This window comes from Lutra lutra, chromosome 18 (genome assembly GCF_902655055.1).
Source record: "Lutra lutra chromosome 18, mLutLut1.2, whole genome shotgun sequence".
Taxonomy (NCBI): Eukaryota; Metazoa; Chordata; class Mammalia; order Carnivora; family Mustelidae; genus Lutra; species Lutra lutra.
Window position 1 is genome coordinate 38,177,420 of NC_062295.1, and position 21,766 is coordinate 38,199,185.

Consider the following 21,766-nt stretch of genomic DNA (forward strand, 5'->3'; position numbering starts at 1 on the left):
CCCTGCTCCTCCTCCTTGGCTGTGACTCCTGGGCAGTGAGCACCAAGCTCTGTCTTCCAGTTCCCGAAATCTAAGCTCCCATTCTCACCTCTGGGTTCCCCCCATCCCACGGGAGCCAGTTACACCTCCCAGCCCAGGCGGCCCTGGCCCTGGAGGCCTGCCGTGGGGCGTGTCCTAACCGCCCTCCCTTCCCTGACCCAGACCCTTCCGGCCATCTGTCACGTCCGTGGGTCACGTGCGGGGTCCCGGGCCGTCGGTGCAGCACACCACGCTGAACGGCGACAGTCTCACCTCTCAGCTCACCCTGCTCGGGGGCAACGCAAGAGGGAGTTTTGTCCACGCGGTCAAGCCAGGCTCCCTGGCCGAGAAGGCGGGCCTCCGTGAGGGCCACCAGCTGCTGCTGGTGAGGGGCCGGGGGCCGGGGGAGGTGGCAGCACAGCCAGAGTTGGGCCCAGGGCTTTCCTCACTCCTTCCACACCTGTGCTCACAGAGGGCACATGCACCCGCAGGAGGGAGCAGGAGGGGGGCAGGCCTGCACCCCGTCAGCCCAATTCTCTCCAAAGGCCCCTGTGCATGTGCATGTGCGTGTGTCTGGAGCTCGTATGCATGCATACCTGTGCACACACATCAGCCCACCGGGAGGCAGATGAGTTTAAGTGGGCCGCTTCCTTGGCTCTCAGCGACCTTGAGCTGGTCCCAGTTTGGGGGGAGGGGCTTTTGTTTCCCTGGCTGGGCGGCCTCACCCCTGCAGCCCCTCCCGCCCTCGGAGCCCAGAAGAACAGTGTGTCTCTGATACCCAGCTGGAAGGCTGCATCAAAGGCGAGCGGCAGAGTGTCCCCCTGGACACATGCACGAAGGAGGAGGTGCACTGGACCATCCAGAGATGCAGCGGCCCCGTCACCCTGCACTACAAGCTCAACCAGGAGGGTAAGGCTGCCACGCCCGCCTGTGCAGGGCCACGGCCAGCAGGACAGCCCGTGTGGGTGGGGCCCTGGATAAGCGGCCTCCACGTTCAGTGGGAGGAACGAGCTGGTCACAGCCCCATCGGGAGGGTCTGATGGGCCTGGCAGGCAGGGGAGGGCGGGCGAATGGGAGCCCCGGGGAGCACACCCTGGCCCTGGGATGTCTCGGTGTAGACAGCCTGCTTGGCCACACGCAGACGTCTGGACCAGGCAGGAGGAGGCAGGGGCCCCTGGCTGACCGCCTGCTCCCTGCCCGGCCTGCCTCACCCCTCCCTGCCTGGCCTGCCTCACCCCTCCCTGCCTGGCCTGCTTCACCCCTCCCTGCCCGGTGGAAGCTTACTTCCTAGCCCCAATGGAGGCGGGGACTCCAGGCTGGCCGCCCGGGCACCAGCAGGGCCACCAAGCCACAGCCTGAGCCACGCCTTCTGCTCCGTGGTCAGGGCTCCAGGACCATCTCCAGAAGGCCTCTGTCCCTTGTCATCCAGCCCCAGCAAGGCTGCGATCGCAGCTCCTCTTCCTGGGCCACGAGTCTGGGGCAGTGAGCGCCAGGCTCCGCCTTGCAGTTCCCAAAGACTAAGCGCCCATTCTCACCTCTGGGTTATTTTTCCTGCGTGATTGTCTCTGCAGCTGGATCTTATTTTTAACCACTAGGGCTCATGAATCTTTCAACAGAGAATAAATAGCCACTTTCTCTCTAGCCTCTCCCCACTGCCCCCTGCTAACGTGCACTCCTTCCCGGCAGTGGCTGGTTGCTGGGGAAGATGACTGTGACGGCTCTGTCCCCACACACAGGGACCAGCCGCTCAAGCCTCCTCCTCCTCACGGGGGCAGGCTCCTCCCCTCTTCCCAGCCCGACTTTCCAGCCCAGCAGAAAGTCTCTGCCCACTGGCCAGCAGTCCCCTGAGTTGAAGCTCTGTGGTCCAGAATTCAGGGTCAGAAAGGTCCCGCCTAGCAGGGTCATGTCTATAGGGCCTTTCTCTGAGTCAGCAGAGAGCTCAGATAGTGATGGGCGTTAACCCCGCCCAGGGGAGCAACCTGGGGAGCGGGAAGGACCCAACCAGCCATCCCCGGCTTCTCCAGAAACATTGACCAGCCCTTGAACCCCTGGCGGTTTCAGGCCTCCCCCAGTGCGTGTGGTGACGACACACTGAGCCTGACTCTTAGAACGGTTATAGCTTCTACTGGGTTAGGCAGCTCTGTGGGGGAGGGGGGAGCTGATTTGGGGATTTGCATTATGGATTTATATTATAGACATTCAGGTTGCTGGATTTATTGTATTTGAGGTTTATGCCCTGCTTTTGTCCAGAGGGATTTGTACAAACTCATACTATAGAGGACAGTGGCATTAAATAAGGTTAAAACAGCACACAGTGTGGTCCTACCACTTGGGAAGACCTTTGGGTGGTGTCTGGACAGCTACATGTGTAGATAATCAAGGACCTAGTGATTGCACTTCCGTGAGTACAGCTGGGAGAAACGAGAGCGCGTGTCCACAAAAGACACATATGAAACTGCTCCCAGCAGAGCGACCTGTCACAGCCAAATCCTGGGAACAGTGCCGCTGTGCACACAGCAGAAGGGCTAAATGAAAGCGTGGAGGGCGTCACAGCAGAGGTCCCAGACTTGTTGCAACTTGGCACACAACTTAGCTGTGAGTTCCTTGGCAGCCAAGACAAAGAGGGAAACCCGCAAAGGACACGGGGGAGTCCCTGCAAGCTCTAAGAGGCACACACCACCTGGGTGCGTCCCCAGGGGCAGCGAGGAGGGAATTTGTACCTGGAGAATCTTGGCAGCGGGAAGCCCTTCGCCAGCGGACAGCCCACGTGTCCTTGACCTTCTCTCCTTGCACAGGGTACCGGAAGCTGCTGAAAGACATGGAGGAGGGCCTCATCACCTCGGGGGACTCCTTCTACATCCGGCTGAACCTGAACATCTCCAGCCAGCTGGACGCCTGCTCCCTGTCCCTGAAGTGCGATGACGTCGTGCATGTCCGTGACACCATGTACCAGGACAGGCACGAGTGGCTGTGCGCACGGGTCGACCCTTTCACGGACCACGACCTGGACGTGGGCACCATACCCAGCTATAGCCGGTGAGGACAGAGCTGGTGCTGGGGCAGGGGGAGGGGAAGGAGGGGCTGCCACCCAGCAGAAGGGCTCACCGGGGGACTGGCGCCTGCTGACCAGTGAGGCCCCCTCCATTCCCTCCTCCTCCTGAAGCTCCCCTGCCACCCAGGGGTATTTCTCCCTTGAGTCCTGTTGCTTCACTCACGCCCGGGAAACCATCCTTCAGCCATGCCGGGGAATGCTGTGGGCTCTTGATTTTATGCTCTTTGGCTACTCATGGCGAGCGTTGCCGCAGGCCACCTCCCTGACATCCTCAAGTAATTAGACAGCCATAGCGCATCAGTTAGATACTGCAGGTGTCTGTTAAGCACCTGCAGACTCCAGCGGTCACTCAGGCCAGCCCTGTAAGGTCAGCATCTGCAGACACCCGCTCCCAGGGCTCAGAGGAAGAGATTTGCCATGGTCAGCCCTGGCTGCGGGGCTCAAACCGAGCTGCCTGGCGTCATGTCCTCCCTGGGGTGGAGAGCTCCCCCTCCTAGGGGCAGGCCTGGCTCTGAGGTTCTGCCCTCCTCTCCCCTCTCCCCCAGAGCCCAGCAACTCCTCCTGGTCAAGCTACAGCGTCTGATGCACAGGGGAAGCCGAGAAGAGACAGACAACACCCACCACACCCTGAGGGCGCTCCGGGTAGGTACCCCTGTGCCCCACCAGCGGACACCTCCCACTCAGGGGCAGTTTGGAGAGGGCTGACATGGGAGCCACTAATCTCAAGGGTGATGGGCTATAGGGACTTTGGTTCCTTGGGAATGGGACAGCCCCTCCAGGAGGAGCCCTGCCCTTGGGGACCTTCCCCAGCAGGGACGCAGCCTTTCCCCTACATTTCTAGTCTCTGCTAGAACAAGGCTCCCCTTACCCTCCAAGCTTGCTCGCCATCTGGAATGCCTTGATTCCACGACTAATGCTTCTCCCCTTCACACCAAGGGGGCTTGAGGACACGTCCCTGGTTCTCAGTGGCCTCCATGGGCTCTCACATCCTGCCGAGCCTAGCAAATCTGACTGACTGATAACTGATTTCAGAACACCCTTCAGCCCGAAGAGCCACTTTCCACCAGTGACCCCCGGGTCAGTCCCCGCCTCTCTCGAGCAAGTTTCCTTTTCGGCCAGCTCCTTCAGGTAAAATGCCCCAGAGCGCCTACTGACTTTGCAATCGTGTTTGGCTGTGTCTGTGCCCTCTTGCTCCCGAGAAGAGAAGACCTGATCAAAATAACTGCGCTTTGCGTTTGTACACCACTCGAAACTTTCCCCAGTGCCTCACGTTTCCCATCCCATCGTACCCTCACAGTGACAGGTCAGTAGACAGTCTCTGCACCTGTTGGAAACAATGTCACTTGCATAAAAAATGGGAGGAAGTTAAGGATAGAAGATTTTAAATAACTTAGCTATTCAAGTATTAATAGATCAGAAACAGTGTATCAGGAAAAAAAAATAGACATCGCAGGTGTCTAGGTCAGTTTCATCCCTCTGATCATGCATGAAATTTATCTCTGAGCATCCTGGCAGCCAAGGGAAAAAGGGAAAGGCTGCAGATTCTTTAAATCTTATCTGATCATAGAAACATTTTAGTTCTCTGGGACAAGAAAAATGTTTCCCTTATGTTTAATTCTATTTTCTTTTTTTTTAAGATTTTTATTTATTTATTTGACAGAGAGAGAGATCACAAGTAGGCAGAGAGGCAGGCAGAGAGAGAGGGAAGCAGGCTCCCCACTGAGCAGAAAGCCCAATTCGGGGCTTGATCCCAGGAGCCTGAGATCATGACCTGAGCCGAAGGCAGAGGCTCAACCCACTGAGCCACCCAGGCGCCCCTATGTTTAATTCTAAAATGGATTTTATTTTGCATGAATCCTTTTACAAGCACATTGACTAGCACCGTAGGTGATGGCTTCAGAAGGGATTTCACATAAATGCAGAAGCATCCTCTGTAGCCTTTTATTCTGTTGCCTGCTGACAAGAGCTAAGGGAGGAAGGTTAAGGTGTGGTCCCACAAGAATGTCCCTGTGTTGGTATCATGCTAGTCAGACCCCAGCGGAGCTAGTGTCACTCCACTTGCTCCATCCTAATGCGAGAACATAGGAAGCCCAGGGAAATGGTGAGCGGTATGACCCTGAAACCAGGTAGATGCAGACAGGTACCAGAGAGATACTTAGGGAGGTAGAAGGAGCCCTGGTGAGTCTGAGCTACTCCTGAAGGCAGGACCACGTGAGACCACACAGTCCTGCCCATGTCACTGCCCACATGTCATGCAAAAGTCATAAACCTTGGGCGCCCCTGGGTGCCTCACCCAAGGGCCAGTGAACAACAGAGCCTGACTGAGATCTCAGCTCCCCAGATTTTTCTTCCTGCCTCAGGAGGGTATGGAGAGATCAAAGCAGCTCAGAGAGTCGGTGGGAATTTAGAGTCTGTGTCCACCATGGAGGAATCCCTCTCTACCCTCCAGGGCTCAACTCTGAATTGTACAAGGCAGGTATGCCCAGAGCACTTAGGGAAACTGAGGCAGGGGCTGTGGAGAACAGTGTCATGGGAGATGGAGCTGTCCTGCCCACGCCCACCAGATGGGGGGTCCCAGCCAGGGACCTTCCACCCATGGCTCCCCAGGAATGCACATGGGATTACCAGAGAGACTCCCGGTGCACCCACCTGCACCACACCCCTCGGCAGGCTTCAAGCCGGGTTAGGGAGGAGAGTCAGCCTTTGTTTGCTTACTTACTTAGCAGTGATGTCCAAAATCGCTCAAGGACCCTTCCAGCCTGCTAAGTGTCTCCTATCTTCATGGGAGAATGTGACTGACCCCGGTCCCTGGGAAGAGCTGGGGTCCTACCAGAGGTCTCCCCAAGCCTGGTGGCGGCAGCTCAGTCTGGTTAGAAGCAAGGCCCACCAGCCCTGCCCCTGTCCTCTAGTTCGTCAGCAGGTCCGAGAACAAGTACAAGAGAATGAACAGCAATGAGCGAGTCCGCATCGTCTCAGGGAGCCCCCTGGGGAGCCTGACCCGGACGTCCCTGGATGCCACCAAGCTCTTGACCGAGAAACAGGAAGGTATGATGTTCCTGGATGCCACCTAGCTCTTGACCAAGAAGCAGGAGGGAGCCTGGCCCCTCCCCACTTCTTGCTGGCATGGGGACTTCCAGGGGTCCGGGTGGGTCCTGTGGCTCCTCACCAGGGGGGCTGGGACACACACTCCCTCGAAAGGGGTTCCACTCTGGGAGGAGCTACCAGGGGACCTGCCTGGCCTTGGCCCCGTGGCGCACATAGCCTGCCAGCAGAGGTGGGAGAGGAGGGCGTCCCGCCAGTCTTACCCCTCCCAAACACTCGCTAGCGTTGGTTGGAGCCCAGATGCCCATGTTAATTGGAGCTGTTTGCCGTGAAGTGTTCACTTATTGATTTCTCTCCCCACTGCATGCTTCTTGCCATTTATCAAGCCGGCCCGGGGTCACCGGCTGCACGGGCCCCTGTGGGAGGGGACTGATGGCGAGCCAGCCTTCCCAGCTGCCCTCATGGGGCCAGGTGGCCCAGGCACAGATGGCAGGAGGGCCTGGGCTCCCCTCCAGACTGGCCCTCTGACAGCCAGGTCAGGGGACCAAGGAAAGGACAAGCCACCGGTTTCTGGGGCTGTGGTTCCTGGAGCTGCCCAGGGCCATCTCTGTACCACTCCCCACACGCCAGCCAGAGAGGCTGGAAAAGGCAGAAGGGAGGCCACATCGTTCCCCGCCTTCGGCCCTGGTGGCTTCCCAGAGCTTCTGAAATAAGCCTGGCCCTTCCCACCCAAGCCCCCTCGTCCACTCCTGCCAGCCCCTCACTCTCCTTCTGCACCCCGACCCGCTCTTCCCTCCAGGGACAGCTCTTGCTCCAGCTCTTCACACCTGGCTCCTTCGCTAAGCACTGGTCCCAGTAGCTGACTGTCCTCAGAAAAGCCATCCTTGCCCATCCTGCTCCCGCTTCCTCCTTGAGAGCTCGGCACTGCCGCCCAGAGTGGTGGGGCTCATTACAGGCCTCTGACCTGCCTCCAGCCGCCACCACCTCCCTGAAAGCAGGCACCAGGAGGCAGGGCCATGGCCCCAGATGTCCAGAGCAGGGCCCGGGCCCTGGGGTACTTCGTAAACACTCCCGGATGGCCAAGGAACATCTTGGTTCCTGCAGACCCCATGGGGTCAAGGAGGCTCCCAGGCCCTCCGTGCCCTACACCCCAGCGGGCAGGCCAGGGTCTCACCGCTGGCCCTTCCCCTCCCAGAGATGGACCCCGAGAGTGAGCTCAGCAAGAACCTCAGCCTGATCCCCTACAGCCTGGTGCGTGCCTTCTACTGTGAGCGCCGCCGGCCTGTCCTCTTCACGCCCACCATGCTGGCCAAGGCTCTGGTGCAGAAGCTGCTCAACTCAGGGGGTGCGATGGAGTTCACCATGTGCAAGCCAGGTGAGTGCACCCCACTGGCCAGGAGCGCATCCCAGGGCTGCCTCCTCCACCAGGTCAGGTGCAGGGATGGGCAGGAGAGCGGATGGAAGGGCCACGCTCCCTCCTGGCCTGGTGTGCACGGGGAGGTAGAGTCACGGTCCCCATTGCTGTGGCAGCCCCCTTGGAGCTCCCCATGGCCCCAGAGTGGGGAACCTCCCCTTCACCATTCACACCAAGGGTCCGGGATGAAGGGCACAGGGTCAGTTAGGAGACGGGACTTGGGGTGCCCACTCTGGGCCCTTAGGTAAGAGCCGAGCCATCTCTCATCACTAGGGCGCCCGTGTCCTTGATGTGGCTAGGGGACCATGGTCAGACACCCGATAACAGAGGGCTGAGCCCCAATCCTGACCGCGAACTACAGTTGTCCTTAGCATCATCTGTATTTAATTAGTGACCATCCGGGACCGCCCGTATCAACTGAAAGTTAGGTGCCCAGCAGGGCGTTTGTTATAATAAAATACACGTAACATAAAATTTACCACTTCAACCGCTTCAGAGTGTTCAGTGCAGGGCTATTAAGTATACCTGTATTTGCAGAACTTTTTCATCTTCCCAAAATGAAACTCTGTCCCCACTAAACCCTCAGTGCCCACCCTGAGCCCCAGGTGCCCATGTTACTCTCTGTCTGTGTAGATCTGACTTCTCTGCAGGCCAGTGTGAGGGAAGTCATCCGGTGTCTGTCCCTTGGCCTCTGGCTTCTGTCACTCAGCATCGTGTCCTCGAGGTCCGACCCCTTGGTAGCCGGTGGCAGCATGTCCTTCCTCGTTGAGGCTGAGGGACAGTTCCCTCTGTGTCTACCTCACCAACACTGGTCCTGTGCCTTAACAGCAGTCGTGCTAGTGGATGTGACGTGCAGACCTCAAGGTTTTGGGTTCGCCCTCAGAGGTGCAGTTTACATACAGCAACACGCCCCCATTTTCAGCGTGCCCTTGAATGAGTCTGGGCGGGTGTCTGCACCCCACAACCCAACCAGGAGCAGGAGACAGGACATTGCGTCCCCTCAGGTTCCCCTCCACCCCCTGCCCCAGGTGCTGCTGATCTGTTTGCCATCACACATTGGTTTGCGTTTTCTAGACTCTTCTACAAACAGGACCATGCAGTGTAGAATCCCTTGTAACTGGCTCCCTTCACCCCACATAATGTTTTTGAGACCCATCCGTGCTCCTGCTGCTTGTAGAGTCCCATCCCTGAGACCCAGGCGGCCGTATCCATCCATCAGGGGTCCTTTCTGCAAACTTCGTGTGGGTTTCTCGTGTGGGTCTGGGTCCGGGAATGTTCAGAACCATCACAGGGTGGGGTGCAGATATTGCCACCTGCATTCATCAGTAAGCCCTAACACTGGGGGGCTGGCCTGAGTGGGGGCAGACCCCCCTGTTGATTCCCGGGACACAGTGCCACACGCAACCTTCTCCTGCATGCTGGCACTGACGACCCTGAGCTTTCCCTGGATGCCCGGCTCAGTGGGAAGTGAGAGGCTGCACCCCCATTGCCCTCCCCATGGTTTAGACCCTCTATGGTCCACGGCCGGGAGGGCTTCGGCAGACAGTGTGGTTGGTGGGAATGAGCATGTTCCTTGAGGCAAGTGGTCTCTGGGTTAGGTTCTGCCCTTCCCATCTCTCCCCAGCTGTTTATTTGGGGCAGGGTATCAAGCTCTCTGTTCCTTCTGCTGCAGAACTGGGATAATAGTGGCCACTTCTCCTAGAAGTTAGAAGCTCATGGATGGCCAGAGGCTACCCTGGGGCCAAGGACAGCATGGGTTCCAGGTTCTTAGCCCCCCCACATGGAGCAGGCGGGTGCAGACAGCTCATTGAGTCCTGCAGCTGCCTCGACAACCCCCGCCTTTCTCAACAGGGTCTGCTTGTCTCCAAGGCCCTCCCAAGCCCAGCTTCAGGTGTAGGAACTTTTCAAGGGTGTGCAACCCCAGGCTCTGCCTGCCTATCTGGGAACCTCACACACTCTGCAGGGAGGCTCTGGGAAGAGGACCTCACTTCTGCCTGAGGCTTCCTCCCTGGCAATACGAGATTAGGTAGAAAGCCAATTTAAAAATCCCACTTAGCCGCTCTGAATCCTACAAATGTGCTCTGTCTTCCCTTTGGTGCATTCACAGCCAGGGAACTGTGGGCACTGTAGGGTGGGCATTCTAGGCTGCCTCCCTCCCCCAAAATCACCTTTGGCTCCTCCCATGCTGGCTCTCCCCCAGATCCCTTCCCACTCACTTCCAGTGCACAATGTAGCATACACGCCAAATCTGTGGGCTAGTGTGGGCTGCCCCAGCCAGCCTGGGTCTGAGCAGGGAATTCCAGTCCTGGACTGACTCTACCCTCCTCCTTTCATAAATGGAGAACCTGAGGTTGAGAGATTAAAGATGTGTTCATTGTCACCCAGCAAGTGAGTTGGGCCTCCAGTATATACCTTCTCTTCCAGGAAGCCTGCCTCTTCCTCTATTTCCTCCAGACCTCCTCACTGCTGCCACAGTAAATAGCCCATCACTGCGCCTACTAAATTGTTTCGTAGTTTTCTGTATCCCGCATTCTTCTCCCCAGCTGTGTCATAGGTTCTCAAGTATAATAACAGCTATGTTTTTAGCATATTTTTATTCTAATGACTGATTCTTAGATTTTCAATAAATGATAAATTTCAACAAAAATTAACTTAAGGGATGGGCGGATGGACGGAGGGAAGGTGGGGGGATAGATGAGTGGGTGGGTAGTTGGATGAATACATAGATGAACAGGTGTATTGGTGGATGGGTAGAGAGATAGATAGATGGATAGCTGGAGGGGGAATGGATGGTTAGATAGGTAGGTGGATGGGTAGCTGGGTGGATGGATAAATGGATGGATGGATGGATGGATGGATAGATTCGTGGAGGGATGGTTAGATGGACAGATGGCCAGTTGGATGGGTGAGTGAGTAGGTGGTTGGATGAATGGTTGAACAGGTGGGTGGATGAGTAGATGGATGGACGAATGGATAGACAGTAAGTGGATGGATAGATGGTTGCATGTGTGGATGTGTAGATGAATACATGGATGGGTGAGTGGATGAATGGATGGGTGGATGGGTGGATGGGTGGATGGATGGATGGATGGATGACTGGTTGCATGGGTGAATGGATGGTTGGTAGATGGGTAGATGAGTAGATGAATAGATGGATGGGTGAGTGGATGGATGGATGGTTGGTTGAATGGGTGGGTGGATGGATGGTTGGATGGGTAGATGGATGGGTGGATGGTTGGATGGATGGAAGGACGCTTGGATGGATGGTTGGTTTGATGGATGGCTGGATGAATGGTTGGGTGGTTGGGTGGGTGGGTGGATAGTTGTCCATCCTTCACGATAGACAACTCACCAGTATTGCACTTCAGTGTCTGAGCTACTTTGTCCAATGAAGCTTAATGCTGGAATTTACCAGCCAGCTCTTCTGTGGGCTGCTGTGGGAAATGTAAAGAAGCCCTTGACCTTGCCCTTGAGAAACCTCACAGTCTAGTACAGGAGCTAGGGTTCATTTAAATGTGGCCCGAGGGGATCAAGGTAGAGTTCTGTTGAGCCCAGAAAGGGGAGGTTTGTGCTGCCCTCAGGACTGGCCCTCTGTCCTCAGATGTTGTCACCAGAGACGAGTTCCTCAGGAAGCAGAAGACGGAGACCATCATCTACTCCCGGGAGAAGAACCCCAACACTTTTGAATGTATTGTTCCTGCCAACATCGAAGCTGTGGCCGCCAAGGTGAGGTGGGGTTGGGGGTTGGATGGGGTGAGACCACCAGTGATATTTGTGAGGTGGCCTCAGCCGTGGACAAGGGTGGGGTACAGAGTTGTTCTGATCTCCCTGTGGGTGAACCTCCTTTTCCTTTTCTCTCCTGCTCCATGTTCCCTCTCCACACACCCTCATTCTCTGGGGTCTGACATGCACGTTGACAGTTTGAAGCCACCTTCTATTTCTGATGGCTCCCTGGCACTGGTCTTCCCAATTCACTTCGCCCAGGGTCGCGTGCCTGTTTGTGAGAACAAGGGCCAGAGACAGAGGGGGTGTGGGTCAGAGAGACAGGGAGAACAAGTGGGCACCAGGAGTCCTATTCCCCTCAGAGGGAAGTTGGTAGCAATGCAGGAGAGGTATCTGCATGCATTCTAGAATCTTCTGCAGCCAGACAACATGGTCCTTATTGGCCCCAAGCATTGAGTTCTTTCTCCTTCCGGGACCTTTCCAAAGCAAAGCTAACTGTTGAGTGCTGCCCTCGCATGTAGGGTGTCAGCTCTGCAGTGGGTGGTGACTGTGGGGTCACACAGAGATTGTCCTTCAGAAGCAATGAGCTCCTGGGTGCCAGGGAATCACGCCTTGCAGATGCTCCCGGGACTGCCAGCCCCACCTCACTTTTCGGGGGTTTTCTGCCCTTGATAGAACCACGAACGCCTTCATAAGCAGAAAGGGGTAGCAGGTGTTCCTGAAGCTGATTTTGCTTTTCATTAAAACTCACTCATGCCGCCTGCTCCCCCTTGGGCTCGATGCCTGGGTTCTGGCAGCCCTCACTGCTGTGCTTAGCCTTGTGGGACCAAGTGTGCCAACAAGCAGGGGTCAGGCTTCACCTGGTTCCCTGGTGCCGCTGGGGGCGCTCAGGGCTCTCTCGCCCCTGTCCCTGTCCCGTGGAGCCTGACCCTACACCATGGGCCCCGCCCCAGCTACCCAGAGGGGCTGGAGAAGCTACTGCCCACTGGCCGCTGTGCTTGCAGGACAAACACTGTCTGCTGGAGGCCGGGATCAGCTGTACCAGGGACTTGATCAAGTCCAGGATCTACCCCATCGTGCTCTTCATTCGGGTGTCAGAGAAGAACATCAAGAGGTTCAGGTAGGGCTCGGAGACCCCTCCTGCCGGGCTTCCTACAGCCCCTCCCTCCTTGCCACACCTCTGGGGTTGCCATTGAGAAAAGAACCACTGGGCACTTGGTCCCCCTGCTCTCTGTTTAGGGTGCCTGGCTGTGCCCGGCTGCCATCCAGGGCAGATGCGACCCCCAGCCTCTAGCAGCAGAGACAATAACACCCAGAGCACATCCAGAGGGACAAGGACTAGGGGGAATGGATGCAGGCCCCAGGTGGCTGGGGAAGGGAAGCTGACATTGGAGCAGCCCGAGGGCTGCGAGGGCAGGCAGGGCAGGTGCTGAGGGAGAAGAGCCCAGACCTCGAGGCGGGGACAGCGGCAAGAGACCATGTGCTGGACTGTGACGGGGAGAGCCACCTCGCAGCCGAGGAGTCCAGACCACGCCATGTGACATGATCTAACAGGAAGTAAAAGGCTCCCTCCCGTGCTGTGTAGAGACAGGGGTTAGGACCACCCGGGCGAGAGCTGGGACCCGATCCTCTTTCGCGGGCGGTGAGGAAAGGTCTGAATCCATGTTCAAGGTCAAGCCAGTGGTATTTGTGGCAGGGTTGGCTATGGGGTTTGGGGCCTGGCCATTAGGCGGCGCTATCCCTGACCCCAATTCTCCCACACATACACGGCTGCAAGTGAGAGGAGGTGGTGAGGCCACTGGTCTCTTCTACCGGATCCTTCCAGTGCACCTGCTAAGTGCCTGGCCCCAGGGAACCCACGAATGAGCACACAAGACAAAAATCCCCACCTCGCCACTGCACACACATTGTGACGGGTGCTGTCTGGAAACCCGAGGTGGCCGTGTGATGGCAAGGCTGGGGGGAAGCCTGATACGCTGCAGGCGGGGACGTGGGAGCGCGCGGCCACTGCCAAAGACGGCGGCCCGGAGGGTCCTCACAGGATGGCCACATGACCCAGTGGTTCCACACCAGGGCACCCTGCCCGGAGGAACCCAAAGCATCATCTCCAGAATAGCTCACAGCTGTGATGCAGCCTTAGAAAGGAAGAACGCGCCGGCACCAGCGACAACAGGGATGAACCTCCACGACACGAGGCTCCGCGAAACAAGCCAGGCACAAGGGGCAAATACTGCACGATTCCACTTACTCTAGGCCCCTGGACGAGTCGCAGACAAATCGATGGTGGCCTCAGGGGCTGGGGAGGGTGAGGGGGGGTTAGCATGTTCACGGATGTGCGGCTCAGTTTAGCAGGATGAGAAAGTTCTGGAGCTCGGTGGCACGATGATGTGAAGAGACGTAACACTACCGGACTGTGCTCTGTAACAGCGGTCAGGACGGGAACTTTCACATGTGTGCAACCATGATTATATAAGACTAAGCAGCGTAGCTCCCCTGCGCGGTCCATCAATTAGCTCTGAAAAATGGAAGAATTTTTTTTTTAAGTAAACTAAAGGAAAAAAATTAAAAGATTTTTTTAAGCCCCACCTCTTGGGATTTCCGCAGGGACCAGAATAACAGGGCCCGTGGCATGGTGGAGTGCTGGAAGGCGGCAGGGGGTGGCAGGGGAGGTCAGGTGGCACAGATTGTCCCCTGGCCTGGGCTCCCGCGCAGCTCCCACAGCGCCCTGTGTGTGTGTCACCACCACCCCCCCCGCCGCCCCTGCTCTCTGCCCACAGAAAGATGCTGCCGCGGCCCGAGACAGAGGAGGAGTTCCTGCGGCTGTGCCGGCTGAAGGAGAAGGAGCTGGAGGCCCTGCCCTGCCTGTACGCCACGGTGGAGGCCGACATGTGGGGCAGCGTGGAGGAGCTGCTCCGGGTCCTCAAAGACAAGATCAGCGAGGAGCAGCGCAAGACCGTCTGGGTGGATGAGGACCAGTTATGAGGGGGTCCCCAGAGTCCGAGCGCAGCTCCCAGGGTGTCCAGACCCCAGCAGGCAGTGCCGGGGGGTGAGGGGGCTCCGTCCTCCTGGTCATGGGCCACCTCCCACCAGGGAGCCCCGGGACAGATGCAGCTGAGGGGACAGACACTCTCCAGTGGGGACGGGACAGGTTTATGCCTCCCGGGGCTGACCTGTCCCCATGGCACCAGCAGGGAAGCAGGGTCCCCCAAAGGACCTGATGCCAGGCCGGAGGCCAGCGGCCCCATGGAAGCCGGAACAGGAGATGAATGTAACGCATGGAACAGGTGCCCTCCTTGTAGGCAGGGACCCTGAGCACCAGGCCACCCGCCAGCCCTCGGAACATGCCAGATACGCCTTCCCGGGCAGGACAGTTGGGGCGGACGGGGAAACATGCCATGCTATTATTTTTCTTGCATTAAAATCTCTCCATTTCCTTGATTTCAGCATTTATAAAATTACAATTATTTCATCGTTGGCAGAGGTGTTCAACTTTTGACCCCTCAGTAACCTGCAGAGCATTCTGGGATCACTTAGGTCAAGCCCCATGTCCGGAGCAGGCAGGGAGACTGGACATCCCAGTTCATCCCAGTTCACCCAGGACACACCTGAGTCACCCCTGGTCTTTGGGCGGGATGGCTCCCAGCCCCTCTTTGACTAAGCTACATCCTGATTGTGGTGACAAGCTATCAAGTCACTCTGGAACGGGACTGTCCTTCCATAGGCTGCTTGGGAGGTCTCCCCCACCCCCGTCCCAGACTCCAGCCCCAGAGGCCAGGGCCCCTTACTCTGCTCTCCCCAAACGGGCTCTCTGCTTCTCTGCACGTCACGTTCATACACGCAGCCTGGCTGCTGCTTTCCGTTCAGCATGCGGGGTGAGGGTCTGGATTGGATTTGCTCCCACTGCCTGAGGGCTAGGCTGGCGGGTGTGTGTGCAGGACAGCCGTGCTTTCCCCCACAGCAGATAGCAGAGGCCCTGTGGGTTCTAGAGCCATTCTCCTCCTGGACCCCTTCATGCAGACTTTCCAAGTATGGACCTGACTGGGCGTGGCCAAAACCAGGCCAGTCCAGCTTGCCACCACGCTGAGTATTTATCAAACGGGTAGGTGGCAGGATGGGCTTCCATCCCAGGTCTGCGTGTTCATGGGAACTGGGGGAGAAACTGCTGGTTGACAGCCCACTTACTAACAAGATCCTGTTTTTATTCTGGGAAACGGTGTACAGCTAAGAGACCATATACCGCAGCCTCCCTTGCAGCTAGGGAGGAATCAAGAAAATGTAAGGCAACAAGGTTTGGAGGAAAGACAAAGCAGACAAACAGCCCTTCCTCTAGTTTCCTGCCTGGACTACAGATGTGATGGCTGGAGCTCCAGCAGTCATCTTGGACCTTGAGGTGACCTTGAGAATGGAAACTCTGTGCAAGAGGGTAGTGGAGAAGAAAGAGAAAAGGAGTCTGAGTCACTGATGGCACTTTGGAGCCCAGGACTATTGCTTGGGTTTTGTTTACGTGGGACAGAAATAAATTTTTATCTTGTGTTCAATGACTGTTATTTCAGTCCTTGGTTACTTAACAGCTTAAAGCGATTCCTAACAGATACAGGAACAACTCTTGGTCTTAAATACCATGGGCACGAGTGGTTTAGGTTTTTGCCACATAGTCAAGATATGAATTACAAATAAAAGAGCTTTTGATGAATATCTTGGTCTAAAAAAACAACGCTGTGCATCCTGCAGGATTTTTTAAATTTTTATTTTTTAACATTTTGACCCTTAGAAGTCAAATGAGCACCACAAAGCCTGGGGAGGTACAAGTGGGGGTGGGGGTGAGGGGTGTCCAAGGCAGGGGGTCTGGTCCCCTTGTCCCTCTGTGATGATGATTCGTCCCCACACCCCTGAGACCCAAGTTTGCCAGACAGAGCAACGCCTTTACAAACAAAAATATATTCCCCCAAGAGCCAGTTAGTGAGGCTTTTTTTTTTCTTCCTTTAAACAGCCCCCAGAATCAAGCTGGAAGCACTGGGCCCGGAGAGGCCATGCTTCTGGAGGCCCAGATGTGTTAATTGTCCCCAGATAAGCCGTCCACCTCTCAAGGAGCCGTAGGAGCTGGAAGGTGTCGGCTTCCGTCTTGCTAGAGCTGTATGTTGAACAGTAAATTCTACCCAAGCCGAGGCAGTCGTGTTTCCACTCATACCCGGTGCTTCCTCATAAAGTACTTAGAGCCAAGGGGACAGACGTGACCAGAAGAGGGACCCGGAATAAAAGGTCTGCTGATTTATTTCTATTTATTTATTTAACTTCAGATGCTCAGGCGTGTACAGAATAACCAAACTCGTGGCTTGCATGTAATTTGGGAGGTGGGAGGAGACGACGAGGGTTGAAGAGACGACACACGTGGGGAAAAACGCCTGGAAAATATTGGTGGTGGGTTCTTCCTCCTCTCCCCTGCACCCCTGAGCCATTTTCATCAGGTTCCAGAAGGCAGGGCTGCAGGCCTGTGTGTGTGCTAATAAGATGGGGCAGGAGGAGAGAAGGTCAGGAATGAGTTGCTGTGTTCTGGGTCAGTCCCCGATGGAACGGGGAAGTCAGCAGGAGGCTGGGATTTGGCACCCCTGGGGGGTTTCAAAGAAGACCTCTGACATCATCTGCTCTAGCTCCAGGCTGCCTGGGAAGGAACGTGGGGCATGCGTGAGGCTGGGCGATGGGGAGACTGCAGCTCAAATTACTGCACCAGAGTCTGCAAGCCGTGTTTTCCCCTGGGAGCCAGCCCGGGGCTCAGGGAGGCGCCTGAGATGCACGATAGAGCTTGCTGCCCGCATGGAGAAACCAGGGCCCCAGGCTCGAGAAGGGAGGCTGTGCCAGGGGGGTAACACCAGGGATAGATGCGTGGTCTTCCTCTAAGGACACCAACCACACAGCTCGGAGCCCCAGAAATGGTGTCATATTTGTAGATCTACACTTTCCCGGGGGAGAAACGGCAGGCTTTCTCAGATTCCTGGGGTCCCTACATCCCCAGATTAATGACCTGTGCTCTGGGGTTGGGAAAATATTAGCAGCTATTTTTTGAGCTCCTACTCTGTGCCAAGCACTTTGTAAGCGTTCTTTGACTTACTGACCCCACAACTCTCCTCCATTTTATACAGGAGAAGAAAAGCCCAGAGAGGCCAAGTAGCTAGACGAAGGTCACACAGCTGGAAAACTGGAACTCCAGCCAGCCCCAGCTGACTTGCCAACTGCAGGCTCTGCTGAATCTTCCAGTTCAGAGGGCCCTGGTGGCAACTGCCGGGTCTCTCTGCTCTCAGAGTGACTGGGGACAGGCTCCGGGGTCCCCGTCAGTGGCTGGCTTGGGGCCAAGTCTCAGGATCAGATGGGAGAGGATGTGGGTTTCCTCTCTTCTCCCGAGGCAGCCTGCTTGGGTTTCTACCTAACCAGGCCACACTTTGGGGGTGGGGAGGGGAGTGTGGGAGGAGCTAATCTCTGAGCCCTGGCGTCATGCCATCACAATGGCCTCAAAACCCACGGCATCCAAGGTCACGTTCCCTGCGAGTGCATCTATCTAGGTTGGCCTCTCTCTCCAGCCCTGCTTTGCTCCCTGTCCTGGATTTGTCTTTGGCGTCCTGCCAAGGTCAACCAGGATGTTCTGGCTGCTGGATGGGGAGATGCACCTCCTAGCACCTGCTCCAGCCCCTGTGTTATCCAGAATGTTCTGCAGGGGTTCCAGCAACTTCCAGGAAGCCTCGGCCTGTGCTCTGATGACCTGGTGCCAGAGAAATCTCCAGGGGCCGGGGGGGGGGGGAGGGTTCCAACTGAGGCTGAACCTTGGTTTTTTTTGTTTCCATTTCAAACCCCAGGAACCCAAACTAAAAGCAACAGGAAGTGTCCTACTCCACTGTCCTGGCCCCTTCCCCCACCCAGGCTGTGGGGCTCTGGGGGAAAAAAAAAAGACCCTGAGAACAATTCAGACCATCGCCCTTGAAGCCAGCAGAAAGGACCCAGGAACCTCAGTGGGGGCAGAGGATCCTTGGTTTTTAATCTGGAATTCTGTACCCATTTCTAACAGATAAAACATTCACAGGCTTCGGAAGCATGTGTTAGAAGACGCCATCCACGTAGATCCCATCCCCTGCGCTGTCCACATCCCCTTCCCCATCCCCCAGAGCCTACTCACGCTGTCCCATACTTTATACCTAGGGGCTCTCTCCCTATCCGTTCCCACAGCAGTCCAGTGTCCCCGGCGGGCCACCCCATCATTTCCTCATCAGATATGTAGGTCATTGGCAGGGACTAGCTGTGGCCCTGCATCTCTGAGAGGGGCTCTGCCCGGGTCACCCCACTGCATGGCCCCCAGTGCCCTCCATCGCAGTGGTACCCACTTCTGTGGGTGAGGACCAGAACAGGCTTGGCACTCTGGTCTGGGGCTTTCTCCATGAGCCTGTCGCAGAGACCCACAGGGGCTGTCAGCGTGTAGCCAGCCAATCCTCTCTGGCCTTGGGGAAATTTGGAAGTTCTAAGACCCCCGCCCCTGGGGCTGCTCTCTGCTGCAAAGTGTAAGCAGGGTTTGGTGGGGGGAGCTTTGTACAGGGCCCCACACCACCTCCTGCCCTCCACTAAGGAATACCAGTCCACACAGGCCTAAAGCCAAATTCACGCCCTCAGGCCCCAAACCTGCCTCTCCCCACCTACCCCTGCTCGATCCTGCAGCCAAAAACGCTGGGTGACACCCGCTTTCTCTCACTGTGTCTCTGTCTCTCTTATACTCTCACTCATCCTGGAACTCTTAACTCTCTCCTGAAGTCATTCACCTCTCCCCATCCCACCACTGCCCACTGGCCCAGGCCTCTGGGCTGGGCCTCCCCTTGCCTCTCGCTGTCAGCTAGGACACCCCCAAACCACACATAGCACCCCCCAACCACATCAGCCCTCTTGGTTTTTCTCTGGCTTCTAGGGCTCCACACAGGCTGTTCCTCTTCTGATATGCTGTTCCCTTCACTCTGCCTCCCTCCTACTCATGCATCAGGTGTCCTCTGAGGGAGGACGGCCTGACCTGACCTGACCTGAGGGGCACACCCGCCACAATTTTTGTCAGACCATGTTGGGGTGACTGTCTTCACTGTGAGCTTCATAAGGGTGGAGAGCAGGTCTGTCTGATTTACCCCTCACGCCCAGTAGCTGGGCACAGGCAGCTGCTGGGTTGGACATAAAATTAAGTGCAAGTCATTGCATCACCATCGGAGCTGCCCAGAGTCCAGCAAGGATGTGAGTGAGTGAAGTGGGCCATGGTAAGGCCATAGGGATAGGTGGGGACTGTGGGAAATTGGCCAGCATGTAGTTCATCTAAAGGAGGTAGTTGGAACTCAGCCCCAATCACTTAACGTCATGTAGGAAGCAAACCCTATCTTACCAGACCTTCTCATTGTTCCAAAGAACAGTTGGCTTTCCTCTTCAGGCCAATTACCTCATTGTTACAAGATGATTGCCACAGCTCCAGACATGACATCCTCACTTCTGGTGCCCAAAACAAGAAAGGGAAGATCTCTCCTTTATTGTGGAGGAACGTTACTCACATTTGGCGAGTATTGAATCCTATACCCACTCTGGCGCTATGCACATTGTCACTCAAACATAGGAAACAGGACTGGTCCTTATGGGAAGAAACAACATTTGCCACAGGAGAGCTTATTTAGATGGTAAAGTCTCTTTGAGGAGCTGACATTTTGAGCAAGGACCCAAAGGGAATGGCAACAAGCCATGGAAAAACAATGTGGAGCAAGAGTGTTCAAGCAGTGAGCACAGCAGGTGCAAAAGTCCTGGGGCAGACACAGAAGCCTGCCCCAGCTAGCTCAAATGGAAAAGAAGGACAGGTTGTTGTGTGATGGGATACGCTGTTCCCCTAGGGAGGGCTCTACCACTCCCACCCTTGGACCTTTTATGTCAGGAGGGGGCCAAGAATGAGAATAGGGGCTTGGGGGAAATCCTCTGAGAGGAGGAAGCAGCCACAGTGAGAGAAGTCGATGGGAGAAAGAGAGAGCATGTTTTCCAGGGTTATAGTGCACATAATGTGTTTGCTTCACGACATTTAAGGAACTCAAGTCTTGGGATGCCTTTTTTGGTTGCCGGACTGTGTTTCTTGGCTTCGGCCACTTTCAAGAGGCCGCTCTCAGGTCACATCACCAGAGGAGCTGAGAATATCTGCAGCCAGAAAGTTCCAGAGCAGTCAGGCTCCATGGGGGTGGGAAGGGGCCAACAAACAAGGCATCCCTGGGGGTGGCTGAACCAGACGGTACCAGGAAGAGCCTCGGCGTGGGGCCAGTGTTGATCAGCGAAAACTCCAGGTCAGGACTCACTCTCCCCTGACAGCAGGCAGGGGGCTCCCCTGGCATGCCCAGCTGTGAGCACAGGCAGGTCAGGGTTAGGGGACCAGCCATTGGCAGAGAAAGGGGCACGGGGGAAGCAGCCCGGGTACCTGCGCTCCCACAAGCCTGGCTGTCCCCAAGCCCTCGCCTTCAAAGAAGAGAAATCCAAGAGGGACACCAGAGGGACACTGCATGTTGGCAGCTGGAGGTGTCGCTCTGAGCAGAAAGGGCAGCCCATGGTCACTCCTTTCCCCGTGACCTTTACCCGGCTCGCACCTAATTTCTCCCCATCCTGTTGTTTCACTGAATTTCTATTAGTTAGAGAAACAGTCACAAACCAAAGGTGGCTGTCACTTTCACTTGCAGGGTTCATGGGGTCCCCGGGGTCTGGGCCAGCCAGGCTCCTCCTGCAGGGTCCAAGCACCCCCTCCACACAGACCTGGGTCAGGGACACGGTGGCCCATCCGGGCAGCCTGCCCTCACCTGGTGGCTTCCCTTCCCGTCTCTCGCCCTGCCCTCTTGTCATCAGAACTCTGTGGATGAATCGAGCTGCCTCCATGGGGCTGGGGGACCACCGGGCGCTGTCAGCCTGTCCTCACCCACATTATTTTCCCCCTCATTCTCTTGGTCATCTGCTCACCTGGGGCTCTGACCACCACCTCAGGCGAGCTGGCCAGGATTGCCTGCTCCCTTGGCTTTGAGGCTCCTGGACCTCTGGCCTTGAACAAGACCCTCAAACCAGTCCTGGCACCAACATGTCCCAGTGGCGAACATCACCCCCAGTTAACAGATGGGGGAACTGAGGTACAGTTGCTGGGAAGGGGCAGAGCTGAGATTTGAAGCGGGGGCCTTGGGGTACCCCTTACAGCCAGCTGGGGCATCCCTGGGGTAGGCTCCACTGTCGGGGCGGGGGTCAGGGTCACGCCGGAGCACCCAGGTCTTTGGGAGGGAGGGGGAGGGGCCCCCTGCAGGGGCGGCAGGAAGCGTGGGGCTCACAAGAAGGGGGTGGGGGAGGAGGGGGCATGTACCAGAAGAGGAGACGCTTGGCTTGCTGGTTTGTTTGGGTGCTAAATTTAGCAGCTTGTGAGTGAGGGGGCCACGGGCTCACGCTCTGCTCTCAGCACTGGCTGAGTCGAAACCCCAGGTGCTCGTCTAAAAATTGTCTCAAAA

At 56.6% G+C, this 21,766-nt stretch overlaps 1 protein-coding gene across 5 annotated transcripts in view; it reads left to right on the forward strand.

The window, feature by feature from the left end:
* The window catches only part of CARD11 (caspase recruitment domain family member 11), a 112,431-nt gene extending 95,913 nt beyond the window's left edge, over positions 1–16,518 (forward strand). For 3 of the 5 annotated variants that reach the window (XM_047713859.1, XM_047713861.1, XM_047713860.1), the window contains exons 16-25: positions 202–403; positions 801–927; positions 2,814–3,054; positions 3,616–3,712; positions 4,103–4,198; positions 5,980–6,115; positions 7,308–7,487; positions 11,128–11,252; positions 12,254–12,369; positions 14,027–15,791. In XM_047713859.1, coding sequence (XP_047569815.1) covers positions 202–403; positions 801–927; positions 2,814–3,054; positions 3,616–3,712; positions 4,103–4,198; positions 5,980–6,115; positions 7,308–7,487; positions 11,128–11,252; positions 12,254–12,369; positions 14,027–14,231 — 1,525 coding nt within the window. In that variant the 3' untranslated portion in view covers positions 14,232–15,791. Of the gene's footprint in view, positions 1–201; positions 404–800; positions 928–2,813; positions 3,055–3,615; positions 3,713–4,102; positions 4,199–5,979; positions 6,116–7,307; positions 7,488–11,127; positions 11,253–12,253; positions 12,370–14,026; positions 15,792–16,239 lie in introns of those variants that run through there. The other 2 variants (XR_007124484.1, XR_007124485.1) reach the window with 2 other exon arrangements.
* Positions 16,519–21,766: the final 5,248 nt, after the last annotated feature.